Source organism: Haliotis rubra, unplaced genomic scaffold, assembly GCF_003918875.1.
Source record: "Haliotis rubra isolate DU_JTF1 unplaced genomic scaffold, ASM391887v1 Scf678, whole genome shotgun sequence".
In the NCBI taxonomy this organism is placed as follows: domain Eukaryota; kingdom Metazoa; phylum Mollusca; class Gastropoda; order Lepetellida; family Haliotidae; genus Haliotis; species Haliotis rubra.
In genome coordinates, this window is record NW_025767388.1 from 265,240 (window position 1) to 286,742 (window position 21,503).

At 40.9% G+C, this 21,503-nt stretch overlaps 1 protein-coding gene across 1 annotated transcript; it reads right to left on the minus strand.

Moving 5' to 3' along the window:
- Positions 1–11,309: 11,309 nt before the first annotated feature.
- LOC124257955 lies at positions 11,310–21,083 on the minus strand. Its single transcript, XM_046692018.1, has 3 exons — positions 21,010–21,083; positions 11,967–12,356; positions 11,310–11,862 (listed from the first exon to the last, which is right to left on the minus strand). The coding sequence occupies exons 1-3, from the start codon at positions 21,081–21,083 to the stop codon at positions 11,310–11,312; spliced, it is 1,017 nt and encodes a 338-aa protein (XP_046547974.1).
- Between the last annotated feature and the right edge of the window lie 420 nt (positions 21,084–21,503).

Sequence of the window (21,503 nt, forward strand, 5' to 3'; positions counted from 1 at the left end):
GAAATCGGCACTCGTTTTGAAGGAGTTTCAAGGTCAAATCACTACGCCATGTCTTGACGCTGCGACAAGGAACATCGCCAAAGAAAGAATGCACGCTGGATATTACCAATCTGTTGCCTGGCGTCTGGATGTTAGTCTGAGCACGATATCACGGCTTGCAGCTCGTTACAACCAAACAGGTATAACAAATGACCGTCCCCGTACAGGCAGACCTCGAGTCACCACTGCAGCCCAAGATCAGTACATCCGGGTTCTACATTTGCGTGATCGTACTGCCATGGGTGAGAGCACAGCAGCCAGGGTGCCTGGACTTCGGAGGATACCCGGTCAAACAGGTTGAGAGAGATAGGACTGAGAGCCAGGAAACCCGACGTCAGAACCGTCCTTCGTCGTCGCCATCGCGCTCAACGTCTCCGTTCACTAAAATTATCCCCTGGGCTGTATAAACATTACCTTCTTCTAAACTGATGTAAAAAGTCATGTACTAAACCTTATTTGTAGATGAGTTATACATGTTTCAAAATACAACATTTTCGCAACAGATTTCTGAGTTATGCGTTTCTTTTTTGGAATAGTATACATAAGCATTAGTCATGTACCTGCCATTTTTATGTGATAATTATATAATTGTATATTCTTTGAAAACTGAATTCCCCTAATTAAAAAAATTGAAGGTGGTGACAACCATTATTGGCATGAGAATATTTCACTTGTGCAAAAACGAAAAAAAGTGTAACTGAATCTGAGAAAAACGTACAAAAATGTAAGCATCAACTATGCGGGGACATATGACATAAATCCTACTCGGATCGCTGTTGCAATATAGGGAAAAGATGAGGTCAGTTTTACGAATGGTTTCTTCTGGGTGTCGTTGTACCAAACAACCTTAGCACTTCACCAGTCTTAAGTGGGTTCGAATCCCGGATGGAGCAATACCCAACAGAGTACCTGAATCTGCACGTCACTGGGAAAGTGTAATCCCAAATATAATGTGTGTCACATAATGAAAGAAGATTTTCCCCTACTCCTATTTAGGGGTTTCCCCAAACCAGCAACGGTAGACATACATTTTTATTATTTTCGTCTCACCGCTGTACAACTAAAACACGCACAAATGTTTATAGATGATAACACATCGCATCTACATAAAGCCGTGAGAGAGTGAGTGAGTGAGTGAGGTGAGGTGAAATTGGATTTAACGTCGTGCTCACATGACGACGTGCATGCGTGTGTATGTGCGGCTGCTTGTACTAGCCCAGACTTAAGCTGGTTTTACAGTGCTAGCTCACTGAGATACCACGCCGCAGTGAAGCATGAATACCCCACTCAGACACATTATACTGACTCCGAGTCGACCAGTCCTTGTTGTACCCATTAATGCCGAACGCCAGGCAGGGACCAACAAGTACCATATTTTAACGTCTTTTGGTACGACGCGGTCGGGGATCGAACCCGCGAGCTTCCGCTCTCCGGGCGGACGCTCTAACCACTACACCACGGAGGCGGTCGAGTGAGTGAGTGAGTGAGTTTAGTTTAACGCTGCGTTTAGCAATATTACAGCAATATCACGGCGGGGGACACCAGAAATGGGCTTTACACATTGGTCCCATGTTGGGGATCGAACCCGCGTCTTCGGCGTGACGAGGCCATGAGAGACATTACAAAACAAAATGCTGCAGACAGACCTCACCCTTTACCGAAGTACAAATACTGTATGTGCATTACTATGAAAAAGCAGGTTTGGGCAATGAAATGTACCCCATGTTTAAGGACAAACAACCTCTCAGTGTTGGAAAGTTTCGAAGAAATGGACATCTTGTTAAGTATGTTCATAAATGCGGTAAATCTAATCTCATAAATTGGAAATTGAAATAACACATTCATTATGATCGTTACAGTTTATATATAGTGTTACAAAGTCAGGAAGGATAACAATATATGGAGGAACAACTTCTTTATTGCAGTGAGAGTGACGTTTCGGTACAGGTTCTAACTTGTCCCTCCCCGTATTGATATCCTTTCTTACTGCTCCGACTTCTAAATGCTCTTCAAGGAAGTTATGTTACGAAGTCATCTCTGAAACATACCCCAAAATTTCTCACTCATATTTCGATTAATTTTCATTCCTGTATTCTGTTTTGCACATTTCCACACAAACGATTACAGCATTCACAATAATACAGTGGTAACTCGACTCTAACGATTACAACATTCACAATATTACAGTGGTAACTCGACTCTAACGATTACAACATTCACAATATTACAGTGGTAACTCGACTCTAACGATTACAACATTCACAATAATACAGTTGTAACTCGACTCTAACGATTACAACATTCACAATAATACAGTTGTAACTCGACTCTAACGATTACAACATTCACAATAATACAGTTGTAACTCGACTCTAACGATTACAACATTCACAATATTCCAGTTGTAACTCGACTCTAACGATTACAACATTCACAATAATACAGTGGTAACTCGACTCTAACGATTACAACATTCACAATATTCCAGTTGTAACTCGACTCTAACGATTACAACATACACAATAATACAGTGGTAACTCGACTCTAACGATTACAACATACACAATAATACAGTGGTAACTCGACTCTAACGATTACAACATACACAATAATACAGTGGTAACTCGACTCTAACGATTACAACATACACAATAATACAGTGGTAACTCGACTCTAACGATTACAACATACACAATAATACAGTGGTAACTCGACTCTAACGATTACAACATACACAATAATACAGTGGTAACTCGACTCTAACGATTACAACATACACAATAATACAGTGGTAACTCGACTCTAACGATTACAACATACACAATAATACAGTGGTAACTCGACTCTAACGATTACAACATTCACAATATTACAGTTGTAACTCGACTCTAACGATTACAACATACACAATAATACAGTGGTAACTCGACTCTAACGATTACAACATACACAATAATACAGTGGTAACTCGACTCTAACGTATTTAATTACAGACGTTCAATATACGACCTATGAGCTGGCAAGTTCTAAACGGGAATTTAGCGACAGGCCGTCAGATATACGACAACTCACCTGCAATGTTCTTATGCGAATGTAACGAGTGACAAGAGGCCGTCGAAAACACCTCTCAAACAAGTCTTTCCACGTTTTATTTTAATTTTCCCGATGTTGAATACCTTCATATAGCAATAGTAGCGTTCGCGCGAAGGTAGAAGAAGAAGAAGAAAAAACTTTATTACCCTGAATGGGAATTTGCTGTACATCGTCACAGAGCGCACATATGGATATAGGATAAATTAGATAAATATAAGACACAGGTTAATGTACTGTAAATTAAATTATTGAACACAGGTTGAAAATATGCTGGTAAAACAGTTATGATTAATATAACAACAACAGTGTACATATACAGGTACGGATAAGATTTGTATGTAAACATATATCATTATTGTTAAAAAAGCCTATGCTGGACGGGATGAACAATTTCTGGGCTCGGTTTTATTTAAATTTTGGACTTTGGAAACGTCTGCCAGATGGTAAAAGTTTATATTCAGTGTTTAAAATGTGAGGAGTCATGTAAAATTATATTTGCCAGAGTTACAACTCTTTCCTCATACACGTAAGCCAAGGTGTCGAAATCCACATTTGCGACTTTACTGCTTAATTTTACGATTTTATAAAGTTTGTTTCGGTTTTGAACTGACAGGGATCCATACCAGCACTGCATTGAGAAGGTTAAGACGCTTTGAATAAAGCTACGATAAAACAGTGAAAGAATAGTTTTGTCAACATTAAAAGAGCGAAGTTTCCGCCAGAAATATAAACGTTGTTGACCCTTTTTGTATAAAGCATCTGTATTATCATTCCAGTTCGATTTGTCATCAATTATTGTTCCAAGATATTTGTAGTTCTTGACAATTTCAACATCTGAACCATGGACAGTGGCACAAACATTCTTTTTGGAAAAACAAATATTTCGCACATTGTCCCAGAACAAATAGTCAGTTGTATTGTTTTGTTGTGATGTTTGGGTTTTTTTTGTTTTATTTTTTATTCGTTCGTTTGTTGTTGTTGTTTTGTTTGGGTTTGTTTTAGTTTTTGTCTTGTTTGTTTTGGGTATTTTTGTTTTGTTTTGTTTTGTTTGGGTTGTGTTTGTTGTTGTTGTTGTTGTTGTTGTTGTTTTGTTTTGTTTTTTTGGTGGGGTGTTGTTTTGGGGTTTTATTTTGTCTTTGTAGTTTCGTTGGTTTATTGTTTTGTTTTTCTTTTTTTTTTCTTTTCTTTTTTTCTTTTTCCTTTTTTTGTTGGGGGGGGTGCTTCTTTTTGGGTGGGTCTTTGTTGTTTTGTAACTATTTAACGCAATATTTGGTAATATTCCAGCTATATGGCGGCGGTCTGTAAATAACCCAGACTAAGCCAGACAATCCAGTGACTGACATCATGAGCATCGATCTACGCAATTGGCATTCGGTGTGTCAACCATGTCAACGAGCCTGACAACCCAACACGACAAGCATGGGTTGCTGAAGACCAATTCTAACCCGGATCTTCAGGGGTGCATTCTGTAAGTACTATATATACCATGTACATACATCGTGGTAAATACGGTACGAAACTTCCTCACCCCGGTAAACCCCCGACCTATTTTTACCGGGTGCTCTATCAATATAGCTTGTTGAGTCGGCAAATACTGCGTTCGTGCGACTCAATGGCAGAGCAAACATTCCTCCTTCGTACGTCAGAAAAGACGAGCGAGAGCCGAATAGCTTTTAATACACACGAAGACAGTACTCGTAACTCGTTAGATTCCCCATACCGTGACCTCACGTGACCCCTGTCACGTGACACGCTCTCGAAAGAGTTGTAAGGTGGTGTATTGAACGTTCAAACCTCCCGAGTCGCCAAACAAACCACAGCGGACATGCGTGTAGGGGTAATTGTCATCGCTTTAGTCTGACTGGGTTAACATTGAATTTGCGAGGCACTCATACTCTAATTGATAGCCTTTTATACAAATCAATAGCCAGCGAATCTCCAACGAAACATACACGTATTCATTGGGCTTGACACCCAATACAATCCTAGCCTCTTACGCCGCCTCTCTTTATAACGTTTTTAATATAGTCATCTTTTGTGCCACGTTCGACTATATATGTTTATAGGACATCGCGCTAGCAACAACCACAAGTACCAACACGTGATGATCAAGATAAACATATTGGCGGATGTGCAAACATAATTTCGTGCATCTTTTCTTCGTTTCACGCGAGATAAGTATGCATAATATGACACGATAAAAGCCAAGGAGTTTCATACTTAATTGAAATCTTAAACGAGGCTTCTCAACGCCCATCAAACTCATTTGAACTCAAGATCGTGCGGAGTAGAAAGCACATGGTCCATCTTGCTTGCATTACACCAGTACGAACTATGCTTCCCCAATACCCACACGTGTTGAAGTACTATCGATAAAATTAACTCCACACCTATGTTCAGACAAGTTTCTAGCGGGTTTGTCTGGCCTGGGAACCGGGTAGATGAGAACTATAATTAATAATTACCGTGTTGAAATGGGCGTTAACAATCCGAGTTGCACTAACATAAAACCAGTCATCTATGCAAATGTTAAAGAAATGCGTTGATATTACAAGTAATGAATTCTCTTCCTTGACTGAGTGAACGTCTATTACACATGCATTTCACGGACCTTGACATGGCGTGTGCTTATTAACGTGGGACGGTGAGGTAGCCTAGTGGTTGAAGCATTGGCCCGGGTTCGATTCTCCACATGGGTACAATGTGTGAAACCCATTTCTGGTGTCCCCCGTCGTGATATTGCTGGAATAAAAGCGGCGGAAAACTGTACTCATTCACTCCGCTTATTAACGTTACTGAGTGTTAAGAATACACTGTCTGGGTTTGTTTCTCGAGCAGGTAAGTATGTACTGACTTCTAGTTTTGATGACGACATGGGATGTAGGTCTCGAAATGGGGAAACCCATGTTGGTAGGCGACTTGGGTCAGTGGGTAAGGTGAGGTGAGGGCATGATTGTTGCTCACTGTATCGATCACCGGACATGAATATTTTCAGGAGTGCAGCGTTAATTAATATTGAAAACAATTGTGAAGAACAATCTGAGTATCAGGAATATACGTTCGTTCACTCACTCACTCACCCTATCACTCACCCATCCACCCCCCATCCATCCATCCACTCACCCACCCTTCCATTCATCCATCCATCCTTTCGTTTATTTATTTATTTATTAAAGTGATTGTCTGTTTATGAGTTTGTTCATGTTTCTTTTTTTATCAGCCCAGACTCGATTATTTACAGACCGCCGCCATATAGCTGGAATATTGCTGAGTGCGGCGTAAAACAGTTAATGACTATATCTATATATTCAGAAACAGTTAATAACTATATCTATATATTCAGAAAAGGTTAATAACTATATATATATATTCAGAAAAAGTTAATAACTATATCTATATATTCTTCGTCAAATGAGACTCTACATGGCCTGCCATTGGACTCCGGGTGTACAGCAGGTGCCCTCCATTACCCAGGTCCTCCTGTGATCCAGGCTCCAGACATGCTGCTGTCGTATAGCCGAAACGCTGAACATGAAGAACTTTAACATTTATAAATTACATACACAGTTGAACATCTCACCTTGAGCAATACCATTAAAGATTGTTTACAACTTGTTTATTATATTTTTTCAAAATTAAACTAAATTATTAAATCTCTTTATAATCACCCGCCTGGTTAAATGCAAGGGACCACCTGCACAAAGCGATCTCAGCGATTCCATGCTTTGAAATTCTTTCTTCACTATTCAACTACAGCTCGAGAAGACACACGTCCAAAACAACAAGCCAAATGACGAATAAACATTGAAGTGAGTTTCGGCTTTGCTTCTTATGTACTATTCACTACTGGGAAAACTATTCAACTATCAACGTAACCTACGTTAGCTTCAAATAACTTTAACCTTGTGGCGACGTAAAAATGACGCATCACAACGTCAGGCCACAACGTTGTGACAACGTAAATGGGCGTCCACAGAATAACGTTGTAACAACGAAAGCATAACGTTGTGACAGCGAAAGCATAACTTTGTGACAACGAAAGCATAACGTTGTGACAACGAAAGCATAACTTTGTGACAACGAAAGCATAACGTTGTAACAACGAAAGCATAACGTTGTGACAACGAAAGTATAACGTTGTGACAGCGAAAGCATAACGTGACAGCGAAAGCATAACGTTGTAACAACGAAAGCATAACGTTGTAACAACGAAAGCATAACGTTGTGACAACGAAAGCATAACGTGACAACGAAAGCATAACGTTGTGACAGCGAGAGCATAACGTTGTGACAACGAAAGCATAACGTTGTGACAACGAAAGCATAACGTTGTGACAACGAAAGCATAACGTTGTGACAACGAAAGCATAACGTTGTGACAACGAAAGCATAACGTTGTGACAGCGAGAGCATAACGTTGTGACAACGAAAGCATAACTTTGTGACAGCGAAAGCATAACGTGACAGCGAAAGCATAACGTTGTGACAACGAAAGCATAACGTTGTAACAGCGAGAGCATAACGTTGTGACAGCGAAAGCATAACGTTGTGACAACGAAAGCATAACTTTGTGACAACGAAAGCATAACGTTGTGACAACGAAAGCATAACGTTGTGACAACGAAAGCATAACGTTGTGACAGCGAAAGCATAACTTTGTGACAACGAAAGCATAACGTTGTGACAACGAAAGCATAACTTTGTGACAACGAAAGCATAACGTTGTAACAACGAAAGCATAACGTTGTGACAGCGAGAGCATAACGTTGTGACAACGAAAGCATAACGTTGTGACAGCGAAAGCATAACGTGACAGCGAAAGCATAACGTTGTGACAGCGAAAGCATAACGTTGTAACAACGAAAGCATAACTTTGTGACAACGAAAGCATAACTTTGTGACAACGAAAGCATAACGTTGTGACAACGAAAGCGTAACGTTGTGACAGCGAAAGCATAACGTTGTAACAACGAAAGCATAACTTTGTGACAGCAAAAGCATAACGTTGTGACAACGTGAAATTGTTAGCTGGGTTACGATATTCGTAACACTAACGCCGCCTCGTGCATATCAAACGTGAACCGTGCCCGGATTAACATGATCCGAACTGGCGAGGTTGTCTTAACAGGCATGTACTTGAAATGAGTCATCAGTGATTATTTATTAATTCATGGACAAACTGGCAGATATTGAATTTTCACTTATCCCTCGGCTGCGCTTCAGCAGCGCTGTTGCCTTTAGCTCGGGGCTATTTAGAACCAGAGCAGCAGCCTACCTACAATACCACAATACTTAATAATTACTCAAGTAAATGTGAGCATGAATGCATTTTTATCGCGGCTTTAGTTTAAAATATTTTTTAAAAGTCATTTTAAAAAATTAATACAAACCTGAAAAGCAGGTTGATTGGTTGTCTCGTGGCTTTCCTGATCAGCAATTCAACGATACCGCCATGTCGTATACCTTCAAAATAAATTCAATAATAAAAGAGAAAATGATTCGGAGTACAATGGTGATTAATATACAATTTAAAGTAATGTATAACCAGACAATCTCATATCTGAATCGCAGTTGTCTACGTTGACAGGGTTCAGCCTGGAGGCGGTCGTCGTTCTAATTGTTTGGCAGTAATATTCGACATACCTCCCCACCCCCACCCCCGAAAAATAAAAATAAATAAAAATAACAATTGTCCTAGCGACAGTACCTGGCCCACTACCCACTTTTATTATAAAATCTAAATTTAACGAAAAATACTTTGTCTATCTCTATCTATGTTTCTCCCACTATAAAATTCTCTCCCTCCCTCTTTAATATGACTCTCTCTCTCTCTCTCTCTCTCTCTCTCTCTCTCTCTCTCTCTCTCTCTCTCTCTCTCTCTCTCTCTCTCTCACACACACACATACACACACTCACGCACGAAATTAGGTGACGTGCCATATTTGCGGCTTGTCGTAAATCTCACTTGATGTCGCAAATAAAACAACTGGAGAGCGTTGATTCCCATAAGCTATTCAAACCATACCTGCTCGACTCTGATTCGAGAGTGTACATGTGAGTTATTGCTTGTTTCGAACAATACCGGAAAACTACAAACACTCGAGATTTACGAGCCAATCGCCCAAGACAGGACTTCATAAAGTCCACCTTCAACTGGCGTCATGAGTGACATGTGAGTCACAATCAAAACACGTTTCTAAATATTACGCTGTTTTCAGGAAAACATTTTACCAAAGCATCAGGTGTGTACTTTCTGTTGTACGTCAGTTTATAATGATCACTAACAGATCAGAGTTCGTAAAAACATTTTGTGTCTGTGAGAACAGTTTATGGTGATTTCCTACCTTTGTTTGACCAAGAAGAATCGTGTAATTTCAAAATCCATTGTAGAAACATAAACAGCGTAATGAAAGTTCTTGAGACTGTCCCGAGTAAGAACGTTAGAAGTGCAATAAATAATGCAATTTCATGATATTTACGAGTTAGATGGTTTGTTACAAAAAGACAACTCAAAACAACATATACAAAAGTGAGCTCTTTCATGACGTGACAGCGTATGTATAAAACGAAACAGTATAATTGATGTTACTTTACAAAGATAATGCTCTTTATTACATCAAACGACTGCTTCTATGGCAGTTTATTGTGTTGCAATAAAGATCTTTGATGTAAGGCTTCCGACGATTATTTTGTTTCCACAGTAACGAGTCATATATCCGGCCCTAAAGAATGTACACTGATTTCTTCAGGAGACAATCTTTTTATTGATCGTTTAACAGACAAGGTTGATGGCGGGCGGGATGCTTGTATATCCTGCTGGCAGCCCAACACGGTTTCAAGGTTTCCAATCGAACATAATTTTATTGAATGGTTATTTTTGTATGAACAAGTATGTTTAGGTGGGTGAAAAGCATAATTCATTCGATCTGCGAATTCTGGCCGCTATTCGACATTCGCTGCAAGCGTGTATAATCAATTAATGTTATGATGGTCACGAAATATCGTGCCTGCTACAATACTCCCGTCCGGCACGACTCTACATGATCACGAGTTATGCTGATTAGCATCAGTGATAAACCCACCTTGCTATATCCCTGTAATTTTCTCTTCATGTGGGACAATCAATAGAATCGCAAACTAAGGGAAATAATTCACAAATCTCAACCCTCTCGATGCTTTTACAAAATTGATTGAGCATAGTACATCGACATGATTCGGAACACTGTCTGTTGTCTTCTTTATGTATATGGCGATTGCCTTAACGGCACCTCGAAAATATGGTTCATGAAATAGAATCAATTTCCAAAACGTACAAAATTAGGGGGCGGTTTCGCCCAAGTGTATTTGTATTTAGTGCTGAGAAATTACTATCAATAATTTATCTCCATTGGTGTTTTATTGTGGTCTATTGTATGCGCAAACAAAGCCCGGATGTCGGAATGGTGCGCCGAATGCTTCATTGATCAATTCGATTGGTTCAAATTCGTTGGCAGTTTCCTCCGAGGTCCGCGCGTATGGTGTACCTTTTCTTTAGCGACATATGGCCTGCATTGCCTTGAACTGGCAAAACACAACAGACACTCCCTGCTCGCCCCAACATTGTCCTCTTATCTCCCGTCTTTGCATTATTAATGATTCTCAATCAAAATCGGCTTGTTAATTAACCCCCAGCATAGACCAAAACACGCGAAACTAACACAAGGGATTTGCGCTTGGGAGGAAACACGCCCTCAAGGACAAAAGGTCACTAGTACATGACTGCCCTGGTTCTTGAGACAGTGGCTGTTAATAGATTCAATATAAAACAGATACAGAAAGTGGCGTCATTATCTTAGTAAACCTACTTCATGTTGGAATCGATTGCAAACGAACTTTCTCATTTTCGAAGTGCATTTATTACTAATGCAGATAAGGTGTACAAATTTAAACATTTCTACGTATAAACTGATATTTCGTTTCAATTCTGCGATAGATTTAATTGGTTGACACATATCTGTGCGTGCGCATTGTTGATTGGTAAAAGCTTCAGATTTGAATTGTGGAACTTGTCACATTCACGATTACCTCTGGCATTAATAATTTCACTGTTCTCCAGATGAACGAGTGAGTTCGATTCAGGTCGCTTTGGCCGACATTTCATACGTGTACCGGGATATCGGTTCAATGTCAAATAAATTTTACAAATCATAAGAACCAAAATCAAACTCCAGGCCAAAATGGAGGCCAAAAACACATGGGCCAAACACAAGGCCAAACACAAGGCCAAACACATGGGCAAACACAAGGCTCAACACATGGGCAAACACAAGGCCAAACACAAGGCCAAACACATGGGCAAACACAAGGCCAAACACAAGGCTCAACACAAGGCCAAACACAAGGCTCAACACAAGGCCAAACACAAGGCTCAACACATGGGCAAACACAAGGCTCAACACATGGGCAAACACAAGGCTCAACACAAGGCCAAACACAAGGCCAAACACAAGGCTCAACACAAGGCCAAACACAAGGCTCAACACAAGGCTCAACAGAAGGCTCAACACAAGGCCAAACACAAGGCCAAACACAGGGCTCAACACAAGGCCAAACACAAGGCTCAACACAAGGCTCAACAGAAGGCTCAACACAAGGCCAAACACAAGGCTCAACACAAGGCCAAACACAAGGCTCAACACAAGGCTCAACAGAAGGCTCAACACAAGGCCAAACACAAGGCCAAACACAAGGCTCAACACAAGGCCAAACACAGGGCTCAACACAAGGCCAAAAACACAAGGCCAAACACAGGGCTCAACACATGGGCAAACACAGGGCTCAACACAAGGCCAAACACAAGGCCAAACACAGGGCTCAACACAAGGCCAAACACAAGGCTCAACACAAGGCTCAACACAAGGCTCAACAGAAGGCCAAACACAGGGCTCAACACAAGGCCAAACACAAGGCCAAACACAGGGCTCAACACAAGGCCAAACACAAGGCTCAACACAAGGCTCAACACAAGGCTCAACAGAAGGCCAAACACAAGGCTAAACACAAGGCCAAACACAAGGCTCAACACAAGGCTCAACACAAGGCTCAACACAAGGCCAAACACAAGGCTCAACACAAGGCCAAACACAGGGCTCAACAGAAGGCCAAACACAAGGCTCAACACAAGGCTCAACAGAAGGCCAAACACAAGGCCAAACACAAGGCTCAACAGAAGGCCAAACACAAGGCTAAACACAAGGCCAAACACAAGGCAAAATACAAGGCTAAATACAAGCCTGCTTGTACAATACATGTAAAACAGACTTTCTACAAGACCATATTCAAGGCCAATGTCTGATTGTACAATACATCTAAATAGACTTCTCAAAGTTGCCAGAACGTTGTAGACCTTAAACATTGTTTAAGTAAAACATTTTGTTCCTTGTTCTCAAACCTGATACAGCAACATTCAAACGACAATACCGAACGAACGCAAGGCGGACAAGTCTCAAACTGGTTGACCTTTAACCCCGGAAGCCACAAGTCATGGAACTAAATAAAATGACAGAAAGCAGAAGAAAATACAGTGCACCTACACATAAACATATCTTCTTATACTATTTCAAACTAACCAGTAATTAGCGGATCCTGCTACAGCCGCGGGACATTATCGAGTTGCTTGTAAGCAATGCTCACGTTGGACTATACAACGTCTGTACACTGATGACCAGACAACCTATGAACATGAACGCATTTGACACATACGAACCAAGCCCTTGACTCTTGCCATCCGATCCTCATCTTGGCAGTTGAAGAGGGCGGCGCTCGTCAGGCCGAAGACCCTGGTTACTGTGACTCCCCACATGGGTACAAAATGTGACACCCATCTCTGGTGTCCCCCGCCTTGATATTGCTAGAATATTGCAAGAATATTGCTAAAAGCGGCGTAAAACTCAACTCACTCAGTCTTCTTGGCATTTGAAGACACAGTTTCCCGAAGGCTAATTTTAACCCAGTTATTCACGTACCATTCTCGACTTGAAATACATTGAACCCATCTAGAAAACAAAACCATCCTCGGCTGTCCGGGGTTTGTTTCCAGGAGACCGGACTATAACTTCACACCTGTATTTCATGTACAGGAAAATGCATCAGGACGATTGGACCCTCTCGAACACTGTATTAGAGCAATAGATTGCAAACATGGAGAAAGTGAGTGAGTGCGTATGGTTTTACGCCGCTTTGACGAGCGAACGCTTTAACCACTAGCCTACCCCACTGCCACCACGACAGTGGTTACAACTTTCTTTGCCGTTGAAGACTGTTTTGAGCGAATAGATTGTAAACATGGGGAAAATTGCAGCTTTGCAAATTAATACATAAAACTCTGTATTCACTGTTTATCGATAATGTGAAAATATTAAAAATATAATAGTGGTTGTTTTTATGTTCTTCATCTATGTGTACATCATCTCTTCCAACTGGGTGTCAACTTTTAACCTTTTCCGTGAAATATTAGAAATGTCAACTTTCTCAAAAACACTCACTATTGACAATATAATGAAAGTTTCAAAGGCTTGGAGCAAAGCTCCACCATGTATTTGAAGAACTCAGATATAGATATCTGATCGTTAAGTTCAAACATATCTTATTTACATGAACGGATGGGGCAAATATAATTAATTAATTTGTGCTGGAAAACAAGAATTGATTTTTCTCAATGAAACCAATCTACCAAATAAAAACAAAATGTATGTAGTGTTAAGTCAATATTGACAAGTCAATTCATTTTAAGATTTTTTTTAGTAGCTTTTCATTAAGAAATGGAGATAACTATGGAGTTGAATAATGAAACTGGTTTTTAATTTAATCTCCATATTTCATTTTCACACTGACAATTGTTCGATATTTGAATGGAATGTGGTGAAACAGGTGCGTTGGACCGTCAGCCTGTCTTTGCGTGTGGGTCACTGTCAACTAATTAGCCCAACACCTGGTGAGTGAGTGAGTGAGTGAGTGAGTGAGTGTGAGTGAGTGAGTGAGTGAGTGAGTGGTCAGCTATATGACAACCAGGACCAGGCAATCCAGTGACACGTAGGGTGCAATGGCATTCCGATCTGACCACGCGTGCCTTGACCTGGTGATTTCACCTGGTGGTTGGTTCGACATCGTGGGACGCAGCTCCTGATGTTAATCACCGGCTTGTCCGGTCTAAGTCATGAATACGCAGTGTCATTTGGAAAGAGGTCAAACATTTGTTATATTGAGGATTACATTTCCCAGTATGGAGTGTAGTTTTACGCCGCTTTTAGCAATATTCAAGCAACATCACGGTGGGGAACACCAGAAGCTGGCTTCACACATTGTTCCCATGTGGGGAATCGAACGCAGGTCTTCGGCGTAACGACAGACGCTTTAACCACTAGGCTAGGTGAAGATTCGGGTTAGAATTGATTTTCAGTAACCCATGCTTGTCGTCATCGTATCCCAATTGACTAGATCGATTTTCATGCTGTTGATCACTGGATTGTCTGGTCCAGACTATTATTTAAAGACCGCCGCCATATAGCTGGAATATTGCCGAGTGCGGCATAAAATTAAACTCTCCCAGTCACCCCCAAGTCCCGTGCTGTACAATGTAATCAGTGTATCTCACCATCACCATCCCATACCTTCACAGTCTGTTAGTGGTCGTACATTGACCACCAAATATCCGCGCCAACCATGGCACTCGCTACTTACATTCGAAGACAACATGTGGACACCCCTCCAACAATCCCCCCTCCCCGACTGCGATCTGTGTGCGTGTCGCCCCTCTGATTAGTTTTTATTATTGATGCTCAGGGGAATCGGCCCAGCACAGGATAAGACTTTTCACTGGAAGCTTGCTCCGGTTAATCTAGCTAATACCGTTTCAAAACTAATTAAATTAACATTGCAAGCACAAGTGTGCCGGTTTATGTATAATGTACTTAGTTGGAATGAAGTTTCCTAAGAACGTATGGCAAGTGGGCTATGGGATGAATATTTCATCCGGGTTCCATGGCCAGTCCCGCAGATGAAAACAGGTGCGTATTTTTTTTTCGTAGCGGAGAAGAAAAATGTGGGGAAAATTGGTGAAGCTGTTTAGAAAAATGTGATTATTCAAAGTAATCGCTTTTCGGAACCAAATTGGTCCGGTTGTGCTTGTGGTGAAAATTGCGTTCTCCATGTAATTTGATTGGTCGACTTAGTTTTTCGTAGGTTGTGTCAAGATTGTTTGCTGCGGGAATGCATGACGAGTTTGTCATTTGGGAAAAGTTCAATTTGTTACAAGTGAGTCTTCGGGACCGTCTGTATGGAGGGTATGGTTAATCTGGCCGGTTGGATGTTTCGGTTGTGTGGGGGACTGGTTGGTTGTTTGGTTGTGTGGGGGACTGGTTGGTTGTGTGGGGGACTGGTTGTGTGGTTGGTTGTGTGGGGGACTGGTTTGATAGTTTGGTTGTGTGGGGGACTGGTTGGTTGTGTGGTTGTGTGGGGGACTGGTTGGTTGTGTGAGGGACTGGTTGAGTGGTTGGTTGTGTGGGGGACTGGTTGATTGTTTGGTTGTGTGGGGGACTGGTTGGTTGTGTGGGGGACTAGCACGTAGCCTCTTTGCTACACTTTATTCGGTACTTGTAGTCCAAGTGCCTTTCAGTATATAAAGGGGTACAGTTTAGGTGTCCTAGTCTGGTGCCTCTTGGCAACACTTAATTCGGTGCTTGTAGACCACGGGCCAAATAGCGATACAGTTTAGGTGCCCTAGTCTGGTGCCTCTTGGCAACACTTAATTCGGTGCTTGTAGACCACGGGCCAAATAGCGGTACAGTTTAGGTGCCCTAGTCTGGTGCCTCTTGGCAACACTTAATTCGGTGCTTGTAGACCACGGGCCAAATAGCGGTACAGTTTAGGTGCCCTAGTCTGGTGCCTCATGGCAACACTTAATTCGGTGCTTGTAGACCACGGGCCAAATAGCGGTACAGTTTAGGTGCCCTAGTCTGGTGCCTCTTGGCAACACTTAATTCGGTGCTTGTAGACCACGGGACCAATAGCGGTACAGTTTAGGTGCCCTAGTCTGGTGCCTCTTGGCAACACTTAATTCGGTGCTTGTAGACCACGGGCCAAATAGCGGTACAGTTTAGGTGCCCTAGTCTGGTGCCTCTTGGCAACATTTAATTCGGCGCTTGTAGACCACGGGCCAAATAGCGGTACAGTTTAGGTGCCCTAGTCTGGTGCCTCATGGCAACACTTAATTCGGTGCTTGTAGACCACGGGCCAAATAGCGGTACAGTTTAGGTGCCCTAGTCTGGTGCCTCATGGCAACACTTAATTCGGTGCTTGTAGACCACGGGACCAATAGCGGTACAGTTTAGGTGCCCTAGTCTGGTGCCTCTTGGCAACACTTAATTCGGTGCTTGTAGACCGCGGGCCAAATAGCGGTACAGTTTAGGTGTCCTAGTCTGGTGCCTCTTGGCAACACTTAATTCGGTGCTTGTAGACCGCGGGCCAAATAGCGGTACAGTTTAGTTGCCCAAGCCTGGTGCCTCTTGGCAACACTTAATTCGGTGCTTGTAGACCACGGACCAATAGCGGTACAGTTTAAGTGCAAATAGAATCACATACACCGGATGTATTTTGATGTAGCTTTTAACAAAAGCAGTTTAAATATAATCGCATGTTATCCGAGTAAGAGTGTTTGTTTTTGATAGCGTTGGTGGGAAACAAGTATACAGCTATATATGCTGACGTTGATAGTCTCTTCATATTTGAAAATATTTGGAATATAGGTTTTATATACCCTTGCCTGAGATTGCTACTCGTTTCCGTGGTTTAAGTTACAACGAAGTTTATATTTTCTAAATTGGCGAGGAATATTTAAATATCGCGACAGAGTCGTCACGCATCTACAGCAGCCCTACTCAAAAAGTTCCCACATGAAACAGATGTTTTAAAGTGTGCGTAATAAGCCAAATCTCAGCGCTAAACTCGTAAAATGTTGTTTTGTTTCTATTGAGCGGTGACGTGACATAACAAAAAATATTGCTTTATTACCACTTGTTTGAAACAGCCAGTCATCATCAAATCCTAATCTATAAATAACAAGTTTCATAACCCAATTTTTATGACCTTGTTCATTGTACAAACGTACGTTTTAGGGTAAACGAGATTCCTGCACATATATAAGAGGCAAAAACTATTTGACACATTCCAAAATAGCAAACAACAGAATATTAACTGAAAATGTGCGTGTGTGTGTGCGTCCGTGCGTACGTATGTACGTGCATGCGTGCGTGCGTGGACGTTTGCGGACAAATATGCCACTGTCCCCTACGCCGAGCCACGGAGTTTACGCCTCGTAGCTTTACGACTAGACTCGGTAGCTTCGGGTTCGAATGCAGTTCCTAGACCAGTGTAAAATCAAATTATTGGATTGTTAAAAACGATTCCTATTAGACTCCTCTAAGATGGAATACGGTAGTCTTGAAAAATGAAAATAGCCTTTATCGAATTTTGGTACTTTATGATTTAATTAAAACTTTTCCTGACTTCATCAGCAATGCCGTGTATAATTCTAGACGGAAATGCAACTTTTCAGTAAAAACAAGTATTTTTGTTTCAATCTTTGATACAAAATATGACGAGAGTGTTTTCAACGCGGGACTGTTTATAAAAGGGCAAAAAATTAGCAAGAAAATTCTTTTGGGATTTTGCTAATGATCAAATGAGTAAATACCTCCTAAAAATTGAAATAATTAGATTGCTTGAAGCGACGATACATTGGAAGGTTTTCGTGGAAAGTCGTATTAATTCTGAACTTCCTCATTAATTGACCGTCCCCCTTCTTCCAATTAGATTAAATTACAGTCACTGAGGAGTGCCATTTTACTCAACGGAGACAGGTGCTCGCGTTTTGATGAAGGAGCTTGAACAGGGGAGCAAAACTTCAAAGGCACCGCCGCCGGTGTGAATACCGGTGTTAAAATGACATATGCCTGGTATAACGTATTAATGAGTCGTCTTTTGATGTGCTTATACCAACGGTCAGGTATGGGCTAACTGTTCATAACTGTCGGTGCGGACATTTGGTCACATATGCAACGTCGGGAGATGAGAGACAACGTGTTAATAATTTAAGTAATTTGTGTTTAATAAATTATTTGTGTTAATTAGAGTTTAATCTCATCAGTGAAAAATGCTACTTTCGAACCTCACGTACAACGGGTAATAGTGCACAGCGGTGTGGCACAATTGGTGTGTAGGTGCGCAATATTTTATTTACATTAAGTCGGGTTGCTATTGTTGCCTTTGTTTGTTCTGTAATGTAGCACTCGGCATTATTCAAGCGATATGAGGTACTGGCACCAGACAATCCAATGATTGACATCATGAGCAACGGTCTACACACTTGGGATACGATGGCATGTGTCAACCATATCAGCGAGCCTGACCACTAGTGGTGGTCCGATTAATTGAAATAATCGAAGATTGGTCGCAGTGACTAAATGACCAAGCAATCGATCATAATTTCTCATAATCGAACACAACCAAGTTTGGAACACTTCATTAACAATATTTTTCACATGGTTGGTTTTGTCTGTTACATTTTGTAAGCACTACAATTTCGTTTCAAGTCATGATTGAATTTATCTTAAAGGCTCCAAGAAATTTATGTTCCTAACATACTAGTCATCCTTTGAAGATGTGAAATTTTGCCAAAAAGGCCCAAAAGAACTACATGTTTTTTCCTTATTTTTATGTGCATTAACAAATTTCATAAATGACGCTAACCAATTATTTTCGATGATTGATCGGTTGTAATGAACCAATCATCAATTGTGAGATTTTAACCAATTCCCAACACTACTGACCACCCGACCCCGTTAGTTGTCTCTTACGACAAGCATGGGTTGCTGAAGATCAATTCTAACCCGGATCTTAACGGGTTACACCTGTCGTTTGGTTATTACCAATGACTCTGCATTTTATATAAGTTAAAACAGGTAGTTGTTATTTTTACATCACGGCAATCACGTTGATATCTTGTGTATATCACATTCAGTGAGTTATTCGTGATATTGGACTGGCCATTGACTAGGAAGGCACGGTCTGGGGGTAAATATTCCTCTATTTATCAACAAGTAATGTAAAGTAAGAGCGGATGACGGCATGTGGTTTTGCGGTTCCGTTGTACATAAACATACTTGTTTTCAACATGCGCGCTATTATTCATGCAATTTGTATTCATTGTATATTGCGACAGTTGAGAATCACTCGCAATGACGATCGTGTCTTCTGTGGGATGACACCACAACAACGAGAGACAGTAGCAGGTAGACAGGCGGGTAGACGTTGGTTCACTAAGAATGAAACCCGGTTCGACTTTCAGCATATGAAGGTCGGTGGGATAGCTTAGTGGTGAAAGCGTTCACCCGTCACGCTGAAGTCCGGGGTCGATTCCCCCATGAGTACAACGTGAGAGGTGATGTCTGGTATTCCTGGAATACTGTTGAAAGCGGCGTAAAACCATACTCACTCAATATAGGGCCGAGACTTCTCTGGCCAACATAGATGCTTAAAGTGCAACTGGGTTGTCGAAAAACTGAAACGATGAGTCGACACGTCACACCTAAAACAGTATTATCTATTTGGAAATGTTTTAAAATTCAAACATCGCACCGCACGAAAGAAAAAGTACTTGATAGTGTTTATTTGATCAAAACATTAACTGTGCCTTCTTGCTGACTTTCAAACCAGGCATCATTAGGCATTATGGCAAAACACACAAAAGTATTTAACATAACACACTAAATAATTGTATTTAACGACAACTGAATGTCAATCAAATTCTACTTCGACCCCGCCACCCACTAAGAATGACAATTAAATCTACATGTTTTCCATTATTAATTCAACAAGCCGTACACAAAGGCAATGAAAAATATATCATCACATGTATCCATGCTTAGCTTCGGATTCCGACACCCCAACACAATAGCAATAAAATTAACACAACACCCAACCCCATTCCCCCTTAATCTACACAAAACACCAGTGCCAATAAGACCAATTTATCCATCTGCCGTGGAAGAGATCTAGGTTAAACAGTGTCGAGTAATTTAAGTCCTTCATATCTATAATTTACTCTGCACAACGCTGAGCAGATAAAGCTTATAATCTTACTATTCAGCCGAACAGCAATCAGCCAATACCAAACTTCCGGGCAAAAGAAAGTATAACCATGTTAGAGTGTTGCTAAAACTGAAACACACAAGAAATCGTCATATTTCATATATTTCATAGGGTATATCATATATATCACATACTTATTAGTGTTTCACATGTGACGTCACATGACGTCATATGACGTCACAGGGAATACACTGCATTGTGAGTGACCGAGTTGTTAGCGAAGTTTCTATTGTATGGGTTTTAGCCGGCATATTAGTTCATGAGATCACATTTGATGATTAGCATTTATATGAAAATTTAGGGCGATGGGTCTAGTCTCGCATTATTTTGGTGACGCATTAATTTCATGAGGGAAGTAGCGAACAAATACCACAATAACACAGAAACTGTCAGTGTGATGATGTCCAGATTGATAGGGACTGGGTGGTCGAGACAAACGCCTAGTCTCTGAATATATAGAATAGTTTGATAGAAACAAATAGTTCCATTTAAATCGAAAAGGAGACCCAGTCAGATGGGAGATTCGGAACTCCTAAACCTGGGGGAATGTAGACTTGCTTCATTGAGAGCTTCAGCATTGCAGGGCGGAAGGGAAGTTCCTGCGCTTCATGGATTGTAAAACAGACTAGATCCGGGTTAGAATTGGTCCTCAGTAACACAAGAACCTTTACGATGTCGTATGAAGCGACTGACAGGATCATGTTGTCGTGCTTGCTGACGTGGTTGCTGCCTGTCATCGTGTCCACGTTTCGCAGATCAATGCTCATGATGGTCGTGCCGTCCAAGGCGTCGGTTAAAGGCTCGTTACATGGGCAACACCAGCTGCAAATTATATAACGACTATCAAATATTTTAGCAAAATAATATTTTTAAAATGTTGGTGTTTATATTTTATGGTGGAAAGATGTTTATTCTACGTGTTTTCATTATTAAATATTTCAAAAAAACATGCATTACTTATGCCTTAAAATATTGTCATACAGTTGATGTTAACCCACTGCACTCACTCACTCACACACTCTGTACCTCTGATTCTATGGTTTTTATTGTTGTTGTTTCGTTGTTATTTATTACTTTGATTTTCTTTTTTGTTTTGTTTTGTTTTTTTACCCACGCTGTCTCTTTTGACAAATTAGAATCGCGACCTTAAAACATACAACTATAATATACAGTCCCAACCAAACTCA

Bases quoted from the DNA above. Each gene is read 5' to 3' on its own strand.
- LOC124257955 (XM_046692018.1), bottom strand. From the start codon at position 21,083: ATGAGCATTGATCTGCGAAACGTGGACACGATGACAGGCAGCAACCAC. The intron at 12,357-21,009 runs GTCAGTCGCTTC...CCTTGTGTTTAG, and splicing joins AAGCACGACAACATGATCCT to CCTTGTGTTTGGCCTTCTGT. The intron at 11,863-11,966 runs GTTTGGCCTTGT...CCTTGTGTTGAG, and splicing joins AGCCCTGTGTTTGGCCTTGT to CCTTGTGTTTGGCCTTGTGT.